At 39.4% G+C, this 22,405-nt stretch overlaps 2 protein-coding genes and 1 non-coding gene across 3 annotated transcripts; all 3 read left to right on the top strand.

The window, feature by feature from the left end:
• The first annotated feature begins 6,401 nt into the window (after positions 1-6,401).
• trnap-ugg lies at positions 6,402-6,473 on the top strand. Its single transcript has one exon. It is a non-coding gene; the product is annotated as a tRNA-Pro (tRNA).
• Positions 6,474-10,334: 3,861 nt separating this feature from the next.
• On the top strand, positions 10,335-12,399 carry LOC120718468 (E3 ubiquitin/ISG15 ligase TRIM25-like). Its single transcript, XM_040007015.1, has one exon. The coding sequence runs from the start codon at positions 10,512-10,514 to the stop codon at positions 11,862-11,864; it is 1,353 nt and encodes a 450-aa protein (XP_039862949.1). The 5' UTR covers positions 10,335-10,511; the 3' UTR covers positions 11,865-12,399.
• A 3,431-nt stretch (positions 12,400-15,830) lies between these two features.
• On the top strand, positions 15,831-18,210 carry LOC120718460 (tripartite motif-containing protein 16-like). The gene has a single exon (XM_040007006.1). The coding sequence runs from the start codon at positions 16,058-16,060 to the stop codon at positions 17,732-17,734; it is 1,677 nt and encodes a 558-aa protein (XP_039862940.1). The 5' UTR covers positions 15,831-16,057; the 3' UTR covers positions 17,735-18,210.
• The last annotated feature ends 4,195 nt before the right edge of the window (positions 18,211-22,405 follow it).

Genomic DNA, 22,405 nt, shown 5'->3' with positions numbered 1-22,405 from the left:
CAAAATAAAGTTGATGCTGGACTGAATTTGATCATGAGAGTTTTGACTAACTGCAGTGTACAGTTCATTACTGTAGCACAGCGTAAATCTATCAAGGGACTATGATTTTCTCAAGATCTGCTGGATTAGTCTGGAGATTGTTTTGTCAAGGACTATCGAAAGACTGTCACACAGGACTCCAAACAGCTCAGTACATCACCATCAATGGTCAAATGTTGCACTGAATCCCACAAAAACAGCTTTCATTTTATTTTTTTTAAAGCGTGTACTCAGTACTGTGAAATGGTCTGAAGGCTGACTGAAAGGTTGCTCTCTTTTCATAGAACTTCATCCTGATATAAGCCAGTGGTTACCAACAACGGTTCATTCTCGCTCTAAGCCAAGAGTTCAATGTCTCAACAGTTTGAGGTCTTCTTTATTGTAGTTTTATTTTTGTTTTAAAATGCACCAAATGTTTTCAGTGGACAACAGATGTGGACTACGGGGTGGCAGTTTTCACACCAGCAGTCTTTTGCTATGATGAATTGCATTTTCATAGTGAAAAAAGCAAGACCTTCCCCGAAAACATGTCAGATGTGTCTGTGTACACCAAGTGCCCATTTTAACTGATTCAACATAAATACAGGCTTTTCTCTTTTCTCTGTTATTGCTGAGAATTTGACTAGCGTTTGAGTAAATAAAACCTCCTCCTCCTTATTTCAGGATAATTTGCCTTCATGCAATGACTAATTGACCTGTGATCTGTCAAACATCAGTCATTTAGAGGCAGACAGAACACTTCAATTAGTTTTTGGCTCACTGACTTTTATACATCCTTCATTTATCCAGGTAAAAAGGTAAAAGTAAGTTTTATTCAAAAAAAAATTTAAATCTATTTTTCAAGAAAGATCTGGCCAAGAGTGCAGCAGAAATCGCAACAAATATAACACAACATTTCTGTTGTTAAAACAACAACAACAACACACACACACACACACACGTAATCACTTTTCCTGGCCATGTATTTGACACAAGCCGTCCACGCAGACAGATGTAAACACCTAGCCTACATAACCCAACCAATCCCAGAGCCTACAAGACAACCCGAACATTACCGTTCATACTTGTATAATGAGACACAAATCCTGCCTGCAACAAGTGTGTGCTTTGATAACTACCCATATGATGTCGTACTTCAAACTGCCCGCAGCTAAAAAATATCGGGTATCTCTATAGTTAACATCGATATCTCCGTCACTTTTACAACCACCCTGTTTAGCCACTAAAAAAATCAATACGACTATGTTAAAAGCTTTAAACCGAGACGGACTTACGTTTTGAGCTTTCCTCTCGCTCTTCGGACTTTAAAATTTAAAAACCGGCATTTTCTTCTTTGTTTATTCTTCACAGCAGCTTCAGCGTTTTCGCTCCAAACAAACACCTCGGCTCTGAAGATGTCTCCAGAGCGTTGAAATTACACACTTTCTGCTTCTACAAAACCTCAAACCTCAGAAAAACTAAACTTTATCCCGTTCTCCTGTCTCTCTTTTACGCATGAAGCTTTGTTTGGCGCGGTTTAATGACGTCAGGCGCCTGAATTACATAACGCTCCGCCATTGTCCAATCAAACGCCTCACAGCTTCCTCTGTGTGCTGACGTCTCGTTGTGAAAATCTGTTGTTTAGTTTACTGTGGAAAAACAAAATATCTGCAAACCTGCAGCTCTCAACCATTATAATAATGGTGGCATAACTTTTTTAAAATTACATTTAGTTATCTAATAATACACTAATACTAAATACTCTTATACCAAAGCCTGTTTATTTCAACCCACAAATGCATTTTCCTCACAGATGTGGCTCCATTTAAGGTTTCACAGAGGTGTACACAATGGTGTGAGGTTCATTGCCAAGAAGCACTGTTACAAAAAATAAATGACCAAACACAAATGTCCTTGCTTTTTATGCTAAAATCCTGATTTTATAATATATATGAGACTGATATCAGGACCAGAGCAGATGGACTAGACGCCAAGCAACTTTGATGGGGTGAAATTAGACTGAGCTCACTTTATTTCATTACAAAAAAATGAAGAAAAACAGAGAGGAAGATTAATGCTCCCACCTTTACAGCCTGCACAACAAATTCAAGCATAAAGAACCTGTCTGAAACCACAACATGAACCTGTAATAACTGTACATGCAAAGTACACTCACTGCAAATTTGTTTTGCATGTCTCAAGTGAGAATTGGGATAACACATTTTTTTGTTTGGTTTTTTAACATACAGATTTGAATATTTGCTCCACGTCTGACAATGTTCATGTAAAGTTTCCTTCAGATTGGCCCACCATAATTGGTTGATTTGAGATTTACCTATTATATACATATATACAAAGATGAAGGGTAAGGACCTTGTGTAATACAGCTAGCACCCCCATAGCAAATTGTAACATGTATATGGTAGGAAGCGAGGGCTGAGAGACTCTGTGATACAACCTGTACCACTAATCTTAACCTGATTTACAAAGAGGACCTTTCGAGTTAGCATATTTAAGAATATTCTATATTACAGCCTGCAAATCTAAATCTACACTGATGTTCTTCATTCTTGTATGTGACTGCATCTCCCCTCTCTCTCCACTCCACCTCCCAGTAACAACGTCCAGTCAGAATCTCTCCACACAGAACCTGCCAACATAAAGCAGCGGAGGACGGTGATTTCATTATTACTGTGTATGTGAAAGATTAGCTGCCAAACAGAACAATTTACAACAAATGAAAGCTAGTCAGCATAGTGACAAATATGGAGTGCCAGGACTGCCATAATGCATTAATTAAATACACCATTAAATAATTAATTAAATGTGGCAATAATTAATTAAAATTGGAATTAATTAATTAAATAAATAGTTATGACACATGTAATTAATTAATTATTGACACATTTAATTAATTATTTATGTATTTCACGTTTTAATTAATTATTGACACATTTAATTAATTATTGACACATTTAATTAATTAATTATTGACACATTTAATTAATTATTTATGTATTTCACGTTTTAATTAATTATTGACACATTTAATTAATTATTGACACATTTAATTAATTATTTAATGATATATTTATTTATTTCATTTTGGCAGTCATGGCGCCTGGCTCTCATCATGAAATAATTTTATCTGTCAGCCTCACCCATCAAACTCAGGGGGCGGGGTTAACGCTGATCGAGTCAAAACCATTGCTTTGGCCTGGTGGCCATTGTTTCTAGCGCACAACAACCGGCATGTGGAAGCTAACAGAACTGAACTTTGAAAAACCCTGTTTGTGTGTCACCAAATACCGTTTTAATATTTTTTTAGCCGAGAATGTAGTGGTTTAATCTTCATGTGTCTGGTCGGTTTGTCAAGATACAGCCTCTTTGCAAAAGTGCTTCGATGATTTCGGAGATGTCTGCCCAGTCTGACGGCAAAGCGTGGGATAGACCCGCTCGCCTCGCAAGCAATCCCACCGACAAAGCGCAGGCCCCGGTACACAGCTGTAGTAACCCCCGCTGACTTCTTTTACTGAGGTTATATTTATCGGTGTTTTATTTCCTGATGTTCGTATGTGTCCTACGTGTTTCAGTCGCCAATTCTGAATTATAACTAACATTAAAAACATGTTTAAGGAGGAGAGAGAGCAAATAAATCTGTTTAACATCTGATCTTTGGGTTTTTGTTCAGTAATCAGCGTGACCTGTGTATAGACGCATAAAAGAGATAACGTTGGTGTTTCTGTCATGTAGTAACTGCTGGCTTTAACTGTACAAAGGTTGTTCGACACTATGAAACACATACAGACTTCATGATGTTCGGCTAATATTTTTATAGTGAATATTAATCATGAGGGTAAACGGCCCTGTACACCACGGAGCGAGGTCAGCATGTCCACGATATCCTCAGCTCCATGAGTTAACACAAAGTTTCCCAGCTGACTATCTAACTGCCAACTATTCCAGAGACGTGAAAATATACAGCATAAAGAAAAGTGTAAGAGACTCAGCAGCAGATTAGAATAACAGTTATACATTTAATAAATCACCAAATGAATCCAAGAAACGAGCCAACCTGTTCCGACAATTTGAGTTTGTATTCCCTCAGCCGCAGACTCGCTGCTGTTTAAATGTTTGAAAAGGAAGATTAGATATAAAAAACGTCAAACATAGACTCAGTCTGCCTTCACATTTGATATGAGGCCAGCACGTATAGTGGCTGTGTCCTGTTTTAAGATCATACATGTAAAATTGTTGTCTGACCTCCGTCGATCCAGCCGCTTAGAGTCCGTGGTTACCATGGTTACTGCATAAGCAGCTATAATGTTAACAGCTGGCACTGAGGAACCTACACCAGCATGGGTGTTTATGTTTTTCATTGCAAAAGAACTGTCTGAATGGTTAACTGAAGTTAACTTGGATAAATTATAGTTAAGGAGTTTCACAGATAACGCCTACGTGAGCTGTGCGACTTTTCACCTGAAATCAGCAGGCTATTACTGAAATACACGTGCTATATCATAAACTATGATATAAATAGGGAGGTCCTATTAACATGTTTAGTTTTAAAGGACACCTTCCTGCCTTTAGTCTCCTTCATGAGCAGTATTAGTTTTCTTCTAACATCCAGAAGTCTGCACCATGTGTTTCATAGTTTGTAACAAGCCTTTGACAGGTAAAGATAACATGACCGAAAAAGAAAAAAAAAAAGAAAAAAAAAAAAGAGAGAGAGAGAGAGAGAGTGTTGACATAAGAAGAGAAAATGCTCTCAATTATGGAGACAGGCAAATGGTTCATTTATGTTTGATGTGTGTTTATTCCTCCCTAAATATCTTCGGTGAAGTTTGCCATGCACGTCAGATTTTCCTGCGCATTTTTATACCTCTGCCAACAGAGAGAAAAAAAAATCACATTCTAACAGACAGCTGGTGCTTAGAATACAGTTGAATAACTATTAAAAAACAGATGATATTTAGATGATAGTTCAGTCTAACACATGTGCCAGTGAACCATTAAACGTCTGTGAAACTATGCAGTTATGAAACGTAACTTTAACCTCAGCCAAACCGATTTGCTCAGTTGTAAATAAAACAGCGAAGTAAACGTGACCCGACAGACAGAACCTGAGTGAATGAAGTCCAGCGTTTAACCACTGAGAGCTAAAACTCAGCTGAGGTTTCAAAGCTGTGTGCCGGTGATTGGACATCAGCCGCTGATGAAGCTGCTTCGCCTATAAAGTGCTCTGTAAGGAAACAAGCTCCAGCAGCTCTGCGCTCGGGGAAAACACTATATTTACTTATCTTGTGCAGAAAAATGCGCTGACATTGCTTTATATCGAGCACCGGTGCCCAGTTAAACTGTGACTATCACCAGGTAACGTAGGCGTGTTTCTTGAATTAGCAGCAGGTGTTAAACAGCTGACAGATGAGGAGGAGGATGCATGCAGGTAAACTGAGGGTCTGTTGAGCTGATCGCTGGTTTCGTGAGGAAAATGTCAGCTCGTTCTTTATGTTACAGAAGCACAGAGACACAAGACCAGGCGGAAAGAGACGATCGTTCGGTGAAAATGAGAATCTGCGAATGCAACATGTGGAACACGGAGAGTGGAATATGTAAACAAACCGGTTAACGTAACCCCCTGGGTGCACTCTGCATGCTAATTGTTAGCAGAGCTAGTGAAATCTCTGAAAACATCTGAGCACTTTTGCAAACATGTTCTATGTTGACAAGCTGGTGACAGAAAAACGGGGTATTTTAAAACTACACCACCACCATTGCTGCCTGTGATTTGATCTGCATTCTGGGATACCTGGCTGCCCAAAGTCTACACAAGCAATCGATTATCTAGGATCGACCTGTTTTGACTTACTTTGCACGGCAACCAATCAAATGTTAGAGAAGCTGCATGGGCAGCGTTAACCCCGCCCCCTGAGTTTGATGGGTGAGGCTGACAGATAAAATTATTTCATGATGAGAGCCAGGCGCCATGACTGCCAAAATGAAATAAATAAATATATCATTAAATAATTAATTAAATGTGTCAATAATTAATTAAATGTGTCAATAATTAATTAAATGTGTCAATAATTAATTAAAATGTGAAATACATAAATAATTAATTAAATGTGTCAATAATTAATTAATTAAATGTGTCAATAATTAATTAAAATGTGAAATACATAAATAATTAATTAAATGTGTCAATAATTAATTAATTACATGTGTCATAACTATTTATTTAATTAATTAATTCCAATTTTAATTAATTATTGCCACATTTAATTAATTATTTAATGGTGTATTTAATTAATGCATTATGGCAGTCCTGGCACTCCATAGACAAAATCACCGAACATCTGTGAGCTCTACGGGTGACCACGTGTGGCTCGTTGGTCTAGGGGTATGATTCTCGCTTTGGGTGCGAGAGGTCCCGGGTTCAAATCCCGGACGAGCCCGAATTACTTTCTGATGCTTTATTTACGCCATATGTCATCGTTATGGATGAAAATGTTTAATTTCAACTCAGGAATCCTTTAACATTTATATCATATTTAAGTTAAGCTTTTGCAAAGTTAACTTGTATAACTCAAACATTAATTAATTAACATAAATGATGTACTCAAAAAAACTCATTCAGTCATTAATTGACTAATAAGACATTCATTGGTGTGTCAGAAAGAAGATAAAGAGGTCATGATACAAATAAGTGATGCCATTTTAAAACACACTTTAACTATACAACAAAAGTTCAAACTGTTCTGATAATGCGAGGACGTTGCTGTGACTTATACAGTGTCTGCTTATTTTTATCTCTTCTCTAAAAAGCATCAATAATATTAGCTTAAACCCCTTGAAATTATTAGCTAACTTGAACCTTCTGATCCACTAGTCTGCTGGTATATCGCGAGTCGCCAGCTGAGAAGCTGATGAACTTTATTATTATTATTTTTTTTTTTAGTGATTTTTGTTCCTATTCTGATCTAATTGGGCTTCAGTGTTTCGGTACAGCTGCAGATCCAGGTGACAGCAAATCAAAATGATGTCACCTGTGAGTGTCCAGCTGCAGCCTGTGTTCAGTTTAAATATTGTTATACACCGATATGGATCAGTTCATGTTTTTTCCCCACTGTAACATTTAACAAGGACTGAGAGAGGAGGACAGAGAGGGAGAGAGCAAAGAGAAACAGGTAAGAGTGGACATGTGGTCAAATTCACCACAAATGATAAAGCTGTAGATTCTGTTAACCCACATTCAGTGATGATGATTTGACATAACCGTGTGTTGTCCTGTTAACAATCGTGAATCCCAAACTGCTCTTGTAATAATTATTATGAGATTATATTTTTTGTCATTTACCAGCAAATACAATTCTAGTTTAGTGAGGAGGATGGAGAGAGGTTGTACAAGAACAGGAAGAACGAGGAGAAGATAGTGAAGTTAGCTGGAAAAACTACAATTATTATTCACAAAGTAATTTTTCATGTTGGCATCTTGTACAGGTTGGTGGAGTGGCAGGGTGATGCTACTTTAGGTGTTTGACGATTTGACGGATATAACGAGACCCAAGGGAAGCGAAACTCAATACATTCACGTAGGACACAGACCTTCAAAGTAAAACAGGAAATGTAACATAGACGCAGACTTGACTAGGGGAGACAGAGCAACTAAGAAACACAGAACAATAACAAGGAGATACAGAGGGCGGCTACTAAATACTAAATACTGAAGAGAATACAAGAAAGCCGAACTCAGACACTAAGACTACTGGGGCAACAAAGAGAACTAAGATCATAATACAAAAACTCAGAGACACAAGGAACTCAAAACACTGGGTCACCGATCCAGGACCGTGACACCGCCCGCCTCTGTCATCTTATCCTTTTTGACACAAAGAGTTCTTTAACTTCTTGAATTGAGGTTTGCAAATGTGAGAAGGGTTGACTACATTTGCAAACAGTATTGTAAATAACCCTAAATACTTTTATTCAGTTCCTTGCACTTCATTTTGGCACTTATGGCTGTTTCCTATCACCAGCTTCGTGTTTGAGTTTAGAAGCTTTTATTTTGAAGGGACGATTTCCCGTGAAACACTGTCGGCGTAGTTTTAGCGTCAGTCCCTTGGAGATTTCTTTTGTCATTAGCAGCCCCCTTGATAGAGGCACAAGGTAGTTTCATGACGTAGATAAGGACATGTTTATATGTTTTGTGTGACAGAGGCTACATTTGTTAAATTTTATGTTGAATCCTATTTTATGATGTAAGGTTTATGATTGTTAAGAGTGTAGATTTTTAACTTACATGCTGTTTCTGTGTATACATCCCCAGCTCCTATGGTGAGGTTAATGGTTTGCTGCCATTAAGCCTTCAAAACCTAATGAGTAAAGTGTCATCCTTCATTCGGTGGTTCGCTACAAGTATATTCCATATTAACTACGCCCCCTGCCCCCCGGAAGCTGATCAGCTTCCGTTAGTTTGCTCCGTTTCGAGTAGTGATGGTCAATTTGATTCTTTTTACTGAATCGAGTTTTAATGAGTCACTCACCAAAGTGAATCGGTTTTGAGTCATTTGAGTCACTGAGTCAGTCGAACAGAGAGTGCAAAAAATGTACATTTTCACTCAAACTTGTTTCTCTTTTCATGTATATCCTACTGCTAAGATGAATGATTAAAAAAACCCAACTATTTTATAGAGCAAAAAAGAGCTAAAACATTTCTAAAATTAAGCAATTTCCTATCAAAACTGCTTAATAAACATTTATTTTGTTTATTTTTATTTTATTAATATTTTCCTTAAATGTATTAAATATATATTTTCTCATCTAAATGTCCACTGAGCTGTGAGCCAGGGGGCGGTAATGCGCCTTAACATTGGTTGCCAACCAAGAAGAAGAAGAAGCAGCTGTGAGCCAGGAGGGAGGGGGTGAGTGAGTGAGTGATTCGTTCACTCTATGATTCAGCACAGGAAGGGAGGGGGTGAGTAGCTCAAATGTGCTGTTAGCATGTTAGCAGAGCAATGCTACTGTGAACCAAGGAGCTATTTTCTTGATGTGAGCTTTTTTCTTCCAGTTCAGAGCAGAATTTTTTTTGTTAACATACTGGATGTTGTGTTTTTCTCCACAATTTTAATTATAAGCTAGATACATTGCTGCTAACAGCAACAGGGATGAGTCAGTGGGGCTTGTGAATCATGATTCATGAGTCAGTAAAGTGATTCTCGAGTATTGAACGATTCGTTCATGATTCGCGCAGCCTGTTGGTAAGTTGTGGAGGAGAAGTCCTCGCTCTTCTTTTTCTTTTGAACCTATAAAATTATAAAAGCATTTTTTTAAAATAACTGACCTGTTTGTGATGTGTTCCTTGGCGTGTGCTAAAGAGATTGTTGTGCATGTTCATATTGTTTTTTGTTTGTTTGTTTTTTTACTGACGTGTAAGTTTAATCTGTTCAAACAAACCGTTGCGAAAGTAACCAGTGCAGCTCTTCAGAGACTTCAGCACTTCTAGCGTACAGGGGACAAGTAAGGACAGACATGGTGACAGTTCATATGTACCTAACATGTATGTAAGGTACATATGAACTGTCACCGTTATTAGGAAATCTCCTTGGGAAATCATAACATTTGATCAGAAATAAATAAAGAAGGAAAAAGGTGTTGGAAATGGTTTTCAGGGTGACGTGCAACCCTGTGCTCTCATGCAGTACTATTATTTTTAAAAGAATAATTTAATGACTGTTTTGTCAAGGTGGTGAAAAAAGTGAGCAAATCCTTAAAAACTGACATTGTCCAAACATTTTAGGACCAAAGTACTAAAATTGAAAGCACTGAAGAAAAATCATACACAACATAGTACTTGTATATTGAATTTTATATCACCCTGATGCTGCATCAGATTTTATTTCCTTAATGCTGAGTGAATTTATAAGAAACGCTGTGATTTTAAAAGTGTGACCTAGAGCCATCTGGTGGACCTTGAATGTACTGCAGATGGGATCTACAAGAAGTCACAAGAGAAATTTAAAAATATATTTTAAGTGTTAGTTTAGTTTAAATTGACATTAAATATTACTCTACTGCTACTACTACTACTAATAATAATATAAAATTAACTAGAATAAAATAAATAAGTTCCATGTTTCCAACCAATATGATTCTTATCTTGATGCATGCTCAATCCAGGTAAGTAAATCGCAAAAAGTCAGTTCTGTTCATCTGGACGTAGCGTTTTCAGAGCTACAAAATTCTTGTTAAACACTTTTTTTTGTATAAACAAACAGGTCTTAGGGTCCAGAAGTTCTAATCATTGTCACTTGCATGTCTAGCTTAGTTTGCAATGTAGCGTTGTGGTACCTTGCTCATTCATAATGTTCAATAAAAACTTGATGTTGACCTACTGTTGTTTGTGTTCCCTTGTTCGGATATACAGGTTAAAGATGTGTGAAACCAACATGTGGTCATGTTTCTGAGCTGATGGGCATCATTCACTGCAGAAATGCATGTTTAGACCAGAGATCAAACTAGTTTCACCAAAACAAAAGAAACTCACACAGTCACTGACACTGACAGGAAAAATGGCACATAAAAAAGTTCAGCTGGACCAAGAAACCTTCTCTTGTTCCATCTGTTTGGATCTACTGAAGGATCCGGTGACTACAACCTGTGGACACAGCTACTGCAAGAACTGTATTAAAAGTTTCTGGGACGGAGAGGACAGGAAGAAAACCTGGAGCTGTCCTCAGTGCAGGAAGACTTTCACACCGAGGCCTGTCCTGGAGAAAAACATCATGTTAGCAGCTTTAGTGGAGCAGCTGAAGAAGACTGGACTCCAAGCTGCTCCAGCTGATCACTGCTATGCTGGACCTGAAGATGTGGCCTGTGATGTTTGCACTGGGAGGAAGCTGAAAGCCATCAAGTCCTGTTTATCTTGTCCAGCCTCTTACTGTGAGAAACACCTCCAACCTCACTATGATGCAGCTCCATTAAAGAAACACAAGCTGGTGGCCCCCTCCAAGAAGCTCCAGGAGAACATCTGCTCTCGTCATGATGAGGTGATGAAGATTTTCTGTCGTACTGATCAGCAGAGTATCAGTTATCTCTGCACAACGGATGAACATAAAGGTCATGAAACAGTCCCAGCACTCAGTGAGTCTACACACTCATCCAGCATCAATATTCGTCCTCTGAGCTACTTTGAGGATGTGACAGCAGCTGTGTCAGAGACCAGAGATAAACTACAGGACATTCTGAGAGAGGAATGGACAAACATCTCACTGACAGTCACTGAAGAGGATGTTTTACTGTCACCAGCAGAGCCGAAGACCAGAGCCGAATTCTTACAATATTCAAGTGAAATCACACTGGATCCAAACACAGCAAACAGACATCTGTTATTATCTGAGGGGAACAGAAAAGTAACATTTATGAAACAGCAACAGTTTTATTCTGATCATCCAGACAGATTCACTGGATGTCATCAGGTTCTGAGTAGAGAGAGTCTGACTGGACGTTGTTACTGGGCGGTGGAGTGGAGAGGGAGAGGAGTTGATGTAGCAGTCGCATACAAGAATATCCGAAGAGCAGGGAGCTTAGATGGATTTGGTTTTGGTTTCAATGACAAATCTTGGTCATTACGTTGTTACACAAACAGTTATATTTTTTGGTACAACAAGAAGCGAACTGACCTCTCAGGTCCTCAGTCCTCCAGAGTAGGAGTGTACCTGGATCACAGAGCAGGTATTCTGTCTTTCTACAGCGTCTCTGAAACCATGACTCTCCTCCACAGAGTCCAGACCACATTCACTCAGCCGCTCTATGCTGGACTTCGGCTTTTTGAGAGTTTTTTTTGGTGACTCTAATAGAGACACTGCAGAGTTAATTGAGCTAAAGTAGACAGAAGTCTTTGAGGGTCAGTTGGTTAAAATTTATGTAATAGTTTCCAGTTTCTTTGGTCTCTGTCTTTGCTGCTGACAGCTCATTGTTGTCCTGTTTCTTCTCAGCAAAGAGATCGCTTGTCAGTCACATTTTATCAGTGATACTGTGACATCTTATCATTTGTTGTCTAGTTAATGATCGACTTTGTTAGGATCGCGCTTCTCGTTGTGCTTGTTTTGGCATGGAGGCTCTGACTACTTTCCACATGAACATTTAAACGTCTGTGTGCTATTTCAGGAATATTTGTGCTGATGTGACTGATGTTTCTCCTCCACCATATGGGTCTCAATAGAGAAACCAGAAGACCTTCATTTTCACACAGACTTTGTAAAGAGACACATCTATAATTACATTTACATTTATTTGTTTACGCTTTCAAATTGATGTAAACTGTGGTAATTGTCATCAACATGAATCAAGACTCTCAACAGCTTATATTCTGAGACAAACACTGAATATGTTCAATAAAAAAAAAAACTTTACAGACTTTTAATGATTTCATGTTCAACAATCTGAAGATACATGAGTAAAACTTCAGAAGTTCTTTACATACATTGTGTTTAACATGTGAAAAAAAAAAGCATTTTAGAGCAAATAAGTTATGTGACAAACAGCCAAGTTTGACAAGTGAAATTCTAGTGTGTTGTTAGCCTGCTACTTAAACACTAATTAGTACATATTTGTGCCTGTGTGTTGCACATGCACACTTTATGAAAGTAAACTTACTTACCAAACTTGCACTGAACATAGTGCTCTACACTCTACTTCCAATATGGTTTCTCCATTACGGTGGCTACATCCGTCTTTTATGTACAGTTAATGGATCACCCCAGCGACACAGTGAAGATCACAGTGTGCCTTTGTTCTAGCACAAGTTTCATAGATCCTGTATGAGTAACACATACTGTGATTCATGTCTGATGTTGCTCTTCTGTAACGATTTGCAGTCATCTAAACAAGTATTTTGTCCATATTAATTTTATCAAAGTATTCTTCTAGATTGTACATTAATCTAACAAGAGGTTTAGGAAAGATTCAGACTTTCCTTTTTACAATAGTCAACAGGAGAAAAAAATTGTACAAAAATAAAGTCCAACCCCCCAAAACAACAAAATAATACAATAAAAATACACATGCATTTGGTGTGATCATTTATTTTCATTGGATTGAACAGTAACAAAGATTATAATTCATCATCTGATCGATTTTGTTGAATGATGTGGCTCCAAACTTGCTATAGTCAAGCTGCTAACAAAAACAGCTTGACACTTTAATTGTCATGGTCCTGGGTCGGTGTTTTTGTACTTTTACTTTTGATAGTTTTATGCATTATGACTGTTGTGTTTTGGTTTCCCAGGGTTTAGTTGTGTTCCCTGTGTTTGGTGTCATCCCTGCCTGTGTATCCCCTTTAGTGTACTAAGGTCTCTGTGTTAAGCCCGCGTCTCTGAGTCTGTGTCTTTGCGTGTATGTGTTTCCTGTTTTACTTTGAAGGTCCCTGTCTGATGTCAGTGCGTTCTATTTACGTTTCCCCTGCCTCGTCAGCTGTGATGTCTCCCAGGTGTGTTCCCCTCCTGTTTCCCATCCCCTAATTCCTGGTGTGTGTATTTATAGTGTGTGTTACCTCGTCTTCGTTGTTAGTTCATCTGCGTTTTCCCCCTTTGCTGTCCAGAGTAGTTTTCCTGTGTCTTTCTACGTCTCCCTGCATCTGTGTTTCATGTCTCAAGCTTTCAAGGTTTCAGGTCTGCTTTTGTTTAGCTTTTTCCAGTTTAGGTTACTCGCTGTTCTGTTTTTTTGCCACCCTCGCCTTTGTTTATTATCTCACCATCAATAAAGCTTCCTCACCTCAGTTGTGCTGCATCTTGGGTCCTTTAATAATTTACACACAGCTCGCCTCGCGAACTGTGACATTAATCAAATATGTGCAAAAATGAACGGCTTTTCATGCTGTAAAAAGCAACATGATTGTAACTAACAAAAAAGCATGTTTATGGCAGTAGTTTCTTATTTTGTTACAACTATGTTAATACTTTGAACAAGATGCAGCACCTTTTTTTTGTTTTTGTACTCCTGAGCTTCCTTTAGTCCCTCACTGTGCTGTCCATTCAATTCAGTTTCATTTATATTCTAAGGAGCTTGGAACGAAAAGCGTCTGGACTTCTTTAAGTTGCTTGAGCACGTTTCACCTCCCATCCGAGAAGCTTCTTCAGTTCTGTCAGCTTCTCAGATGAGAGGTGAAATGTGTTCAAGCAACTTAAAGAAGTCCAGACGCTTTTCGTTCCAAGCTCCTTAGACTACGATGACCTGGATGACTGAGAACCTTCACAGACACATTTCATTTATATTGCGCCAAATAGGGAAAACACAAAACGGTATCCTCAAGGTGCTTTTTATATTGTAAAGTAACAAAACTACAATAACACAAGGAAATCAGGGAAAACACCAGCAATCATATGACCCCCTATGAGCAAGCACTTTGGCGACAGTGGGAAGGAAAACTCTCTTTTAACAGGAAGAAACCTCTAGCAGAACCAGGCTCAGGGAGGGGCGGGGCCATCTGCTGCGACCGGTTGGAGTGAGAGAAGACAGGCAAGACAAAAGACATGCTGTGGAAGAGAGCCAGAGATTAATAACAAGTACACTTCAATGCAGAGAGGTCTATTAACACATAGTGAGTGAGAAAGGTGACTGGAAAGGAAAAACTCAATGCATCATGGGAATCCCCCGGCAGCCTACGTCTATTGCAGCATAACTTAGGGAGGATTCAGGGTCACCTGGTCCAGCCCTAACTATATGCTTTAGCAAAAAGGAAAGTTTAAAGCCTAATCTTGAAAGTAGAGATAGTGTCTGTCTCCTGAATCCAAACTGGAAGCTGGTTCCACAGAAGAGGGGCCTGAAAACTGAAGCCTCTTCCTCTCATTCTACTTTTAAATACCCTAGTTCTGCTATTGAAGAAGTTGTGAGAATAACTAAATCCCAAACTCACAATGTGGTAGAGAGTAAAAGGTCATGAAAGGTTTTATACTGACAAATTCACAGGAATATATGCTGACACTGAGCAAGACTGAGCAGACACCATCTAAAACACATTGAGGTTTAATTCAGCATTAAACTCAAGCAAGCAAAGCTCAAAGCAAGGCACAAGACAAAAGTAAAACAGATAATTAAATAACTTAAACAGAGAGACATGAAACATGAAAATCAATAGGAAACATTAATGACCTAATTCACAAAGAAACAGAGTTGAAAAACCAACACTATAACAGAAAACCACTTTAATAGTCATTCAAACTCATTGAACTCCAAACTGTAACTACAAGTCAAACACAACAAGGATTTAAATTCAAGATACTGGAATGACAACAAAATCAAAACAGTCAGAAATCTATCTGAACAATAATCAGAAACTAAAAACACTGTGACAAAAGAAACTGAAATTCAGCAACTCAGTTTAAAACCAGGGATCATGACAAAGTGTCCAATAAGGTGAGGTTTTTGTTTCTCTGTTTCACTGCCTCACTCATTATCAGTAATATAATAAAAATTTATTTTCATTGCTTTTTTCATAAAGGAAATCTCTGTATTCATTTTTATTTCTTACTTATATGTTTATTGATGTTTGAATCCTTTGATCATTTGATAGACTGTTAACTCCATTTTTTGACTTTGAAAAAAAAAATTTCAGAAGAAAAATGTCCAAAAATCATTTGAAACACAGCTGATTACAAAACAAAACAAAAAAACTGTAAAAATGAAAAAGGACTCGTTTCAAAAGAGAGACTCCAAGAAAAATTTACCCCCCCCCCCCCCCCCCCCCCCCCCCCCCACACACACACACACAAAAACTCTGTACAGAAAAGGGTATAAAACACAGTCTACTTTAAAGGGCTCCTATTCCTGGAATCACTCACAACCTGATCACTCCTTCCTCTTCTAAACATAGAAACTACTCTTTGTGCATGCATTTCCTCATTCTCTCCTCTTACGTATATAGATATATATCTAAGGGCTGACAGGCTCCATTCACTGCAGACACACATTAAGTTCAGACCTCTGGCTAGTTTCATTTCTACAAAACAGAAACTGAAACCGTCACTGTTACTGGCACAGAGAAATGGCAGAAAAAGGAGTTCAGCTGGATCGAGAAACCTTTTCTTGTTCGATCTGTTTGGATCTACTGAAGGATCCGGTGACTACAACCTGTGGACACAGCTACTGCAGGAACTGTATTAAAACCCACTTTGATGAAGAGGACAGGAAGGGAATCCACAGCTGCCCTCAGTGCAGGAAGACTTTCACACCGAGGCCTGTCCTAGAAAAAAGCACCATGTTAGCAGATTTAGTGGAGCAGCTGAAGAAGAGTGGACTCCAAGCTGCTCCAGCTGATCACTGCTATGCTGGACCTGAAGATGTGGCCTGTGATGTCTGCACTGGGAGGAAGCTGAAAGCCATCAAGTCCTGTTTATCTTGTCCAGCCTCTTACTGTGAGAAACACCTCCAACCTCACTATGATGCAGCTCCATTAAAGAAACACAAGCTGGTGGCCCCCTCCAAGAAGCTCCAGGAGAACATCTGCTCTCGTCATGATGAGGTGATGAAGATTTTCTGTCGTACTGATCAGCAGAGTATCAGTTATCTCTGCTTGATGGATGAACATAAAGGCCATGAAACAGTCCCAGCTGCAGCAGAAAGGACTGAGAAGCAGAAGGAGCTCGAGGTGAGACGACTAAACATCCAGCAGAGAATCCAGGAGCGAGAGAAAGATGTGAAGCTGCTTCACCAGGAGGTGGAGGCCATCAATGGCTCTGCTGATAAAGCAGTGGAGGACAGTGAGAAGATGTTCACTGAGCTGATCCGTCTCATCCAGAAAAGAAGCTCTGATGTGAAGCAGCAGGTCAGATCCCAGCAGGAAACTGAAGTGAGTCGAGTCAAAGAGCTTCAGGAGAAGCTGGAGCAGGAGATCGCTGAGCTGAAGAGGAAAGACGGCGAGCTGGAGCAGCTCTCACACACAGAGGATCACAACCAGTTTCTACACAACTACCCCTCACTGTCAGCACTCAGTGAGTCTACACACTCATCCAGCATCAATATCCGTCCTCTGAGCTACTTTGAGGATGTGACAGCAGCTGTGTCAGAGACCAGAGATAAACTACAGGACATTCTGAGAGAGGAATGGACAAACATCTCACTGACAGTCACTGAAGAGGATGTTTTACTGTCACCAGCAGAGCCAAAGACCAGAGCTGGATTCTTAAAATATTCATGTGAAATCACACTGGATCCAAACACAGCACACAGACGTCTGTTATTATCTGAGGGGAACAGAAAAACTATGTATACCAAAGAAGAACAATCCTATTCTGATCATCCAGACAGATTCACTGGATGGCTTCAGATCCTAAGTAAAGAGAGTCTGACTGGACGTTATTACTGGGAGGTGGAGTGGAGAGGAAAAGGAGTTGAAGTAGCAGTCACATACAAGAATATCCGAAGAGTAGGAAAATCAGACTTGTGTTTTTTTGGATTCAATCAAAAATCGTGGTCACTGAAGTGTTATATCAACAAATATGAATTTTGGTACAACAAAGTCCAAACTCACCTCTCAGGTCCTCGGTCCTCCAGAGTAGGAGTGTACCTGGATCACAGAGCAGGTATTCTGTCTTTCTACAGCGTCTCTGAAACCATGACTCTCCTCCACAGAGTCCAGACCACATTCACTCAGCCGCTCTATGCTGGAGTTTGGCTTTGTGAATCTGATGGCGTCTCTGCCGAGTTCATTAAACTGAAATAGACAGAAGTCATTGACAGAAAACTGGATAAATGTGTGTTTTAGTCTACAGTTTTTTTTCTCTGTAATCATTGTTACTGATCTTGCAGTTGCGCTTTTCTTCTTTGCATACCATACCATCACCTGTTAGTTAAACTTTTGTTGTCTAGTTAATGACTGACTTTATTTGGGTGGGACTTCATCTTGTGTTTGTTTAGCCATGTAAGGAAAACAAGGCGCCCGTGTTTTATTCCGTCAGTGTACTCTTCCACTGCAAATTGTAAGTAATGTAAAAACACTGCTGCCACTTTTTTGGTTTCTTTGATGATTGATTAGACTTTTTCTTTAGTGCTGATATTACTGTGTTATTTGCAGCTTTAGGTGGTTTTAATCGTTAGCATAAGTTTGGCAGACATTCTTGCTTTCACCAATGTTCAAGAGTAACAGTCGCGAATTAATTGTCAGTATTATTGCTATGGAGAATAAAACGTTAGAGCCTGTCTCTGGTTTACCTGATGATATTCTCATGAATGGGGCAGAGTATTAAGTATCACCTTAAAGCACTTGTTGCAGGCTGCTGAGCTTGCATCAGCATAGAGTATGCAACCAGAAGGCCTTCTCAGTCTTCGAAGGAGCCGGCCGACGCAGACCACGAAGGCCGGGTCTTCCAAAGTGTGCGGCCTATGAATTGGGACATAGCTTTTGTGTGTGTGAGTTTGCGTGTGTAAGAGAGATACTGAGAATTTAAAATATTATCTGTTAATGATGTAGTTGACATGATGTTGCATACTCTATGCTATTAATTTTAAAACTGAAGTGCTGCTAATTGAACAGTATGTGCTGTAATGCATTAATACAATGTACCAGAATAGAACAGAATGGAATAATACAGTGAACAGGAGCAATGAGAAGTATGCAATGTAATGATGAGCACTCCTAAAGATCTGCAGAAAGGTTCACAGAATCATTTTCCCGCTACAATCTGATTTGTTTGCATCTTTTGCTGTGAAGTACAGCCAGACTTTTGACCGCTTCGCCTTGGGCATTTTTAATCTGTAGCTCTGCTCTAAAAGAACTTACGTACCTGGGCCTGCTTACTACGCTTGCAAAGGTAAAATGATTGGCTAGAATCCAAAGTGTATGACATCTCAGGGAAAAAAGCACCGAAATAAAGCACTGAAATGTGCGCTGCTTTTCGGTCTGGTTACTACCGTTTATGTCAGAACCGGTGCCATCATGGCACCGGATACCGGTACCCATCCGTACTCTTGACCTACTGATCTCCAAGGGCCTGAGCATTTGAAAGGTTACTGTGTCTGATGTGGGCGTGTCTGATCATTACTGTGTTTTCTTTGAAAGTAAAATTTCAGCACACAAATATATCAACAGCAGTGATCACAAAACGGTGTATAACTGAAAACAGTAGTGAGATTTTTAACCAGGTCTTCCCATTAACCTCTGGCCTATCCAGAGGTTCAGTCAATGAGCTCGTCAATAGCTTCAATGCTAAAATGTTAAATGTAATGGACACTATTGCTCCCATTAAGGTGAAGGTTATCTCTGGAAGGAAAAAGTCTCCATGGAGAAATTCCACACTAGTGAAAAATGAAAAAAGAGAGTGTAGGAAAGCTGAGCGCAGATGGAGAAAAACAAACCTCCAGGTTCATTATGACATCTATAAAGAGAAACTTCACAATTATAATTTACAACTGAGGAGTGCAAGAAGGTCCTACTTCTCTGACATCATCACTAAAAACAGCCATAATGCTCGGGTCTTATTTTCTACAGTTGACAGGCTAACAAACCCTCCTGTGTCAGTGGCAGCTGAACTTCATTCAACCATGGCCTGCAATGACTTTGCCAAATTCTTCACTGAAAAAATCCAAAAGATTAGACAAGCAGTTGGTACATCAACAGCAGATCCAGAATATGTACTGTGTCCACCGAAAAACCTTTTAAACACCATGAAACAGTTTCACCCTATTAACAGCAAAGACCCAAAGGAGATCTTTGGTCAACTGAACTCCTCCTCCTGCTGCTTAGATGTCCTGCCAACAAGTTTTTTCCAAAAAGGTCTCAAAGACTTTGGAGTCAGACCTGTTACAGATCGTCAACTTTTCTTTAATGTCAGGCGTGTTTCCAGAATCACTAAAAACTGCTGTAATTAAACCTATACTGAACAAGGACAATCTTGACAAGACACAAATGAACAACTACAGGCTGATCTCAAATCTCCCAAAACAGTTCACACAATACACATCACAGCAAAAGCACCTCCCACCGTAAAATCCCCAAATGGTTCTAAGACAAGGCACTATGAGTGTGCATGTGTAAACATCTGTATGCATGTGAGAGTGTGTGTGTGTGTGTGTTTGTTTGAGTGAGTGTGTGAGAATGTGTGTCTCTTTGTGTGCGTGACTTCCAACTGTTTCTAACAACATCCTTAGTCATAAAATGGTAATCTCCCCCCACACCCAATATTCATTCAGAACTCTGCTGCTCGAGTCCAAAAAAGTGGACCACATCAGTCCAGCTCTGAGGTCTTTACACTGGCTGCCTGTCCGTCAGAGGATAGACTTTCAAGTTCTGATGCTGGTCTATATATTTTGAAATTTCCCCTTGTGGGACTAATAAAGGTATCTTATCTTATAAAGCTCTGAATGGTTTAGGATCAAAATACATCAGTGACCTCCTGACCCAGTATGAACCTTCCAGATCCCTCAGGTCATCTGGATCCGGTTTTTTAATCAGTTCCCAGAGTCAGAACCACACACAGAGAAGCTGCATTCAGCTTTTATGCTCCTTATATCTGGAACAAACTCCCAGAAATCCTCAGATCAGCTAAAACACTCAGTTTATTTAAATCCAGGTTGAAGACTCACCTGTTCTCAGATGCATTTGAATAAAGGACGCATTTGTCAGCTGCATTTGGAGGAGTCTACAGTTTTGGACAGCCTTCGTCGCCTGGCTGTGATGTAATCGGCCTACAAATGCGTCCTCAGGAAGATGCAGCCCATGGTTTTGGACATCCCCGTTATCTCTTGTTGATACTCATTCAGCACAATCTCCAGCAGGTGGAGGGTTGCGAGTTTAATGTTGATTTCTGTTTCCTCTGACAGGTCTGATCCAGTTGGGTCTGCAGTGGAGCCTTGTGGAGTGGGGGAAGGAGTCGGCAGGGTCTGGATTAGCAGACCCTCTGCGAGGTCCCACAGTTGCGCTGCATCCTCTATAGGAATATTAGAAAACGCCTTGTTTTTTACGCTAAATAGTGAAAAAAAAAAGGCGTTTTCTAATACCCTCGTACGCAGTGTTGTGTCTGTCCCTCTTGATGGCGTCATCAACCTGGCTAAACAGACAGTGCAAACCACTCCAGTTGCTCCCCTGTATAAAAAGGGGAGTCCTTAAACCATGTCGTGCGCTCTTCGAAGTTTTGGAGGGTAAGGATTTAACCTCCTGTTTTCAACCCCTCTGGTTGAAAAGACTTTCCCTGTCATTAAATACACTGAGAAAAATAAACGATCAGCCTAAACCCTGTAAAGCTTGGGGGCTGAGGAGCATATAGCATCTCTACAATACAATAGTGCAAAAGAGCTGGTGGGTGGTGGTGGCAGGGGGGGTGATAAAAGCACATACATATTACTACTCATGTATGAGTACAAGGTAGGAAGGGGAGGCCGGGAGACTCTGTGATACAACCTATACCACTAATCTTAACCTTACAAAGAGGAACTTTCAAGTTAGAATCTATATTACATCCTGAATTGCCCGTGGTGTAATAAATGATTATTACACCACGGTGTGTTTCACCTCTAGCATTCATTTCAAATCTACACTGATGTTCTTCATTCTCGTATGTGACTGCAACTTTAACCCCTCTCCCTCTCGACTCCACTTCCCAGTAACAACGTCTAGTCAGACTCTCTCTACTTAGAACCTGCCAACATAAAGCAGTGGAGGACGGTGATTTCATTATTACGGTGTATGTGAAAGATTAGCTTTCTGATTTAAAGCCTGTTGGATTTTGTGCTAAATATCACCGTTTCCAACAAATCAAAGACAGTTAGTCAGTATAGTGACAAAGTAACCAAACATCTGCGAGCTCTTTGGGTGTAAGCGGGCCCGGGTTCAAATCCCGGACGAGTCCAGAGTGTTTCCGCCATGACATTTTGATATGTTAGCAACAGCTTACACCATATCTCATTGTTATGAGATAAAAATACCTGATTTAAATTTAACATGGAACGTTTACCTACTTCAACTGTAGGTAAACGTTCCATGTCATATGGTGATCTAGGAATCCTTTAACATAGATATTATATTTAAGTTAAATATTTGTAGAATAACTTGTACAACTCAAACATTACTTTTAATAGAAAAGATGTAGTCAAAAACAATCATTCAGTCATTGATTGACTAATAAGACTTTAGTTGTTACGGCAGAAAGAAGATTAGTGACACCAATTTAAAACACACTTTAACGGAAATACAGCAAAAGTTCAAACGGTTCTGATAGTGCGGGGACGTTGCTGTGACTTATAAAGTGTCTGCTTATTTGTATTTGTTCTAGAAATCATGTATAAAACTAGTAGATGGTGTATTTTAAACTACTAGAAATGAATAGCTAACTTGAACCTATTGATCCACTAGTCTGCTGGTATATTGCGAGTCGCCAGCTGAGGAGATGATGCAATTTAT

This window comes from Simochromis diagramma, unplaced genomic scaffold, assembly GCF_900408965.1.
Source record: "Simochromis diagramma unplaced genomic scaffold, fSimDia1.1 OVJJ01000141.1, whole genome shotgun sequence".
Classification (NCBI taxonomy): Eukaryota; Metazoa; Chordata; class Actinopteri; order Cichliformes; family Cichlidae; genus Simochromis; species Simochromis diagramma.
This window is presented reverse-complemented; position numbering and strand designations above follow the sequence as displayed.

Excerpts from the sequence above, each read along its gene's own strand:
- LOC120718468 (XM_040007015.1), top strand. The coding sequence starts at position 10,512 with ATGTTTAGACCAGAGATCAAACTAGTTTCACCAAAACAAAAGAAACTC.
- LOC120718460 (XM_040007006.1), top strand. The coding sequence starts at position 16,058 with ATGGCAGAAAAAGGAGTTCAGCTGGATCGAGAAACCTTTTCTTGTTCG.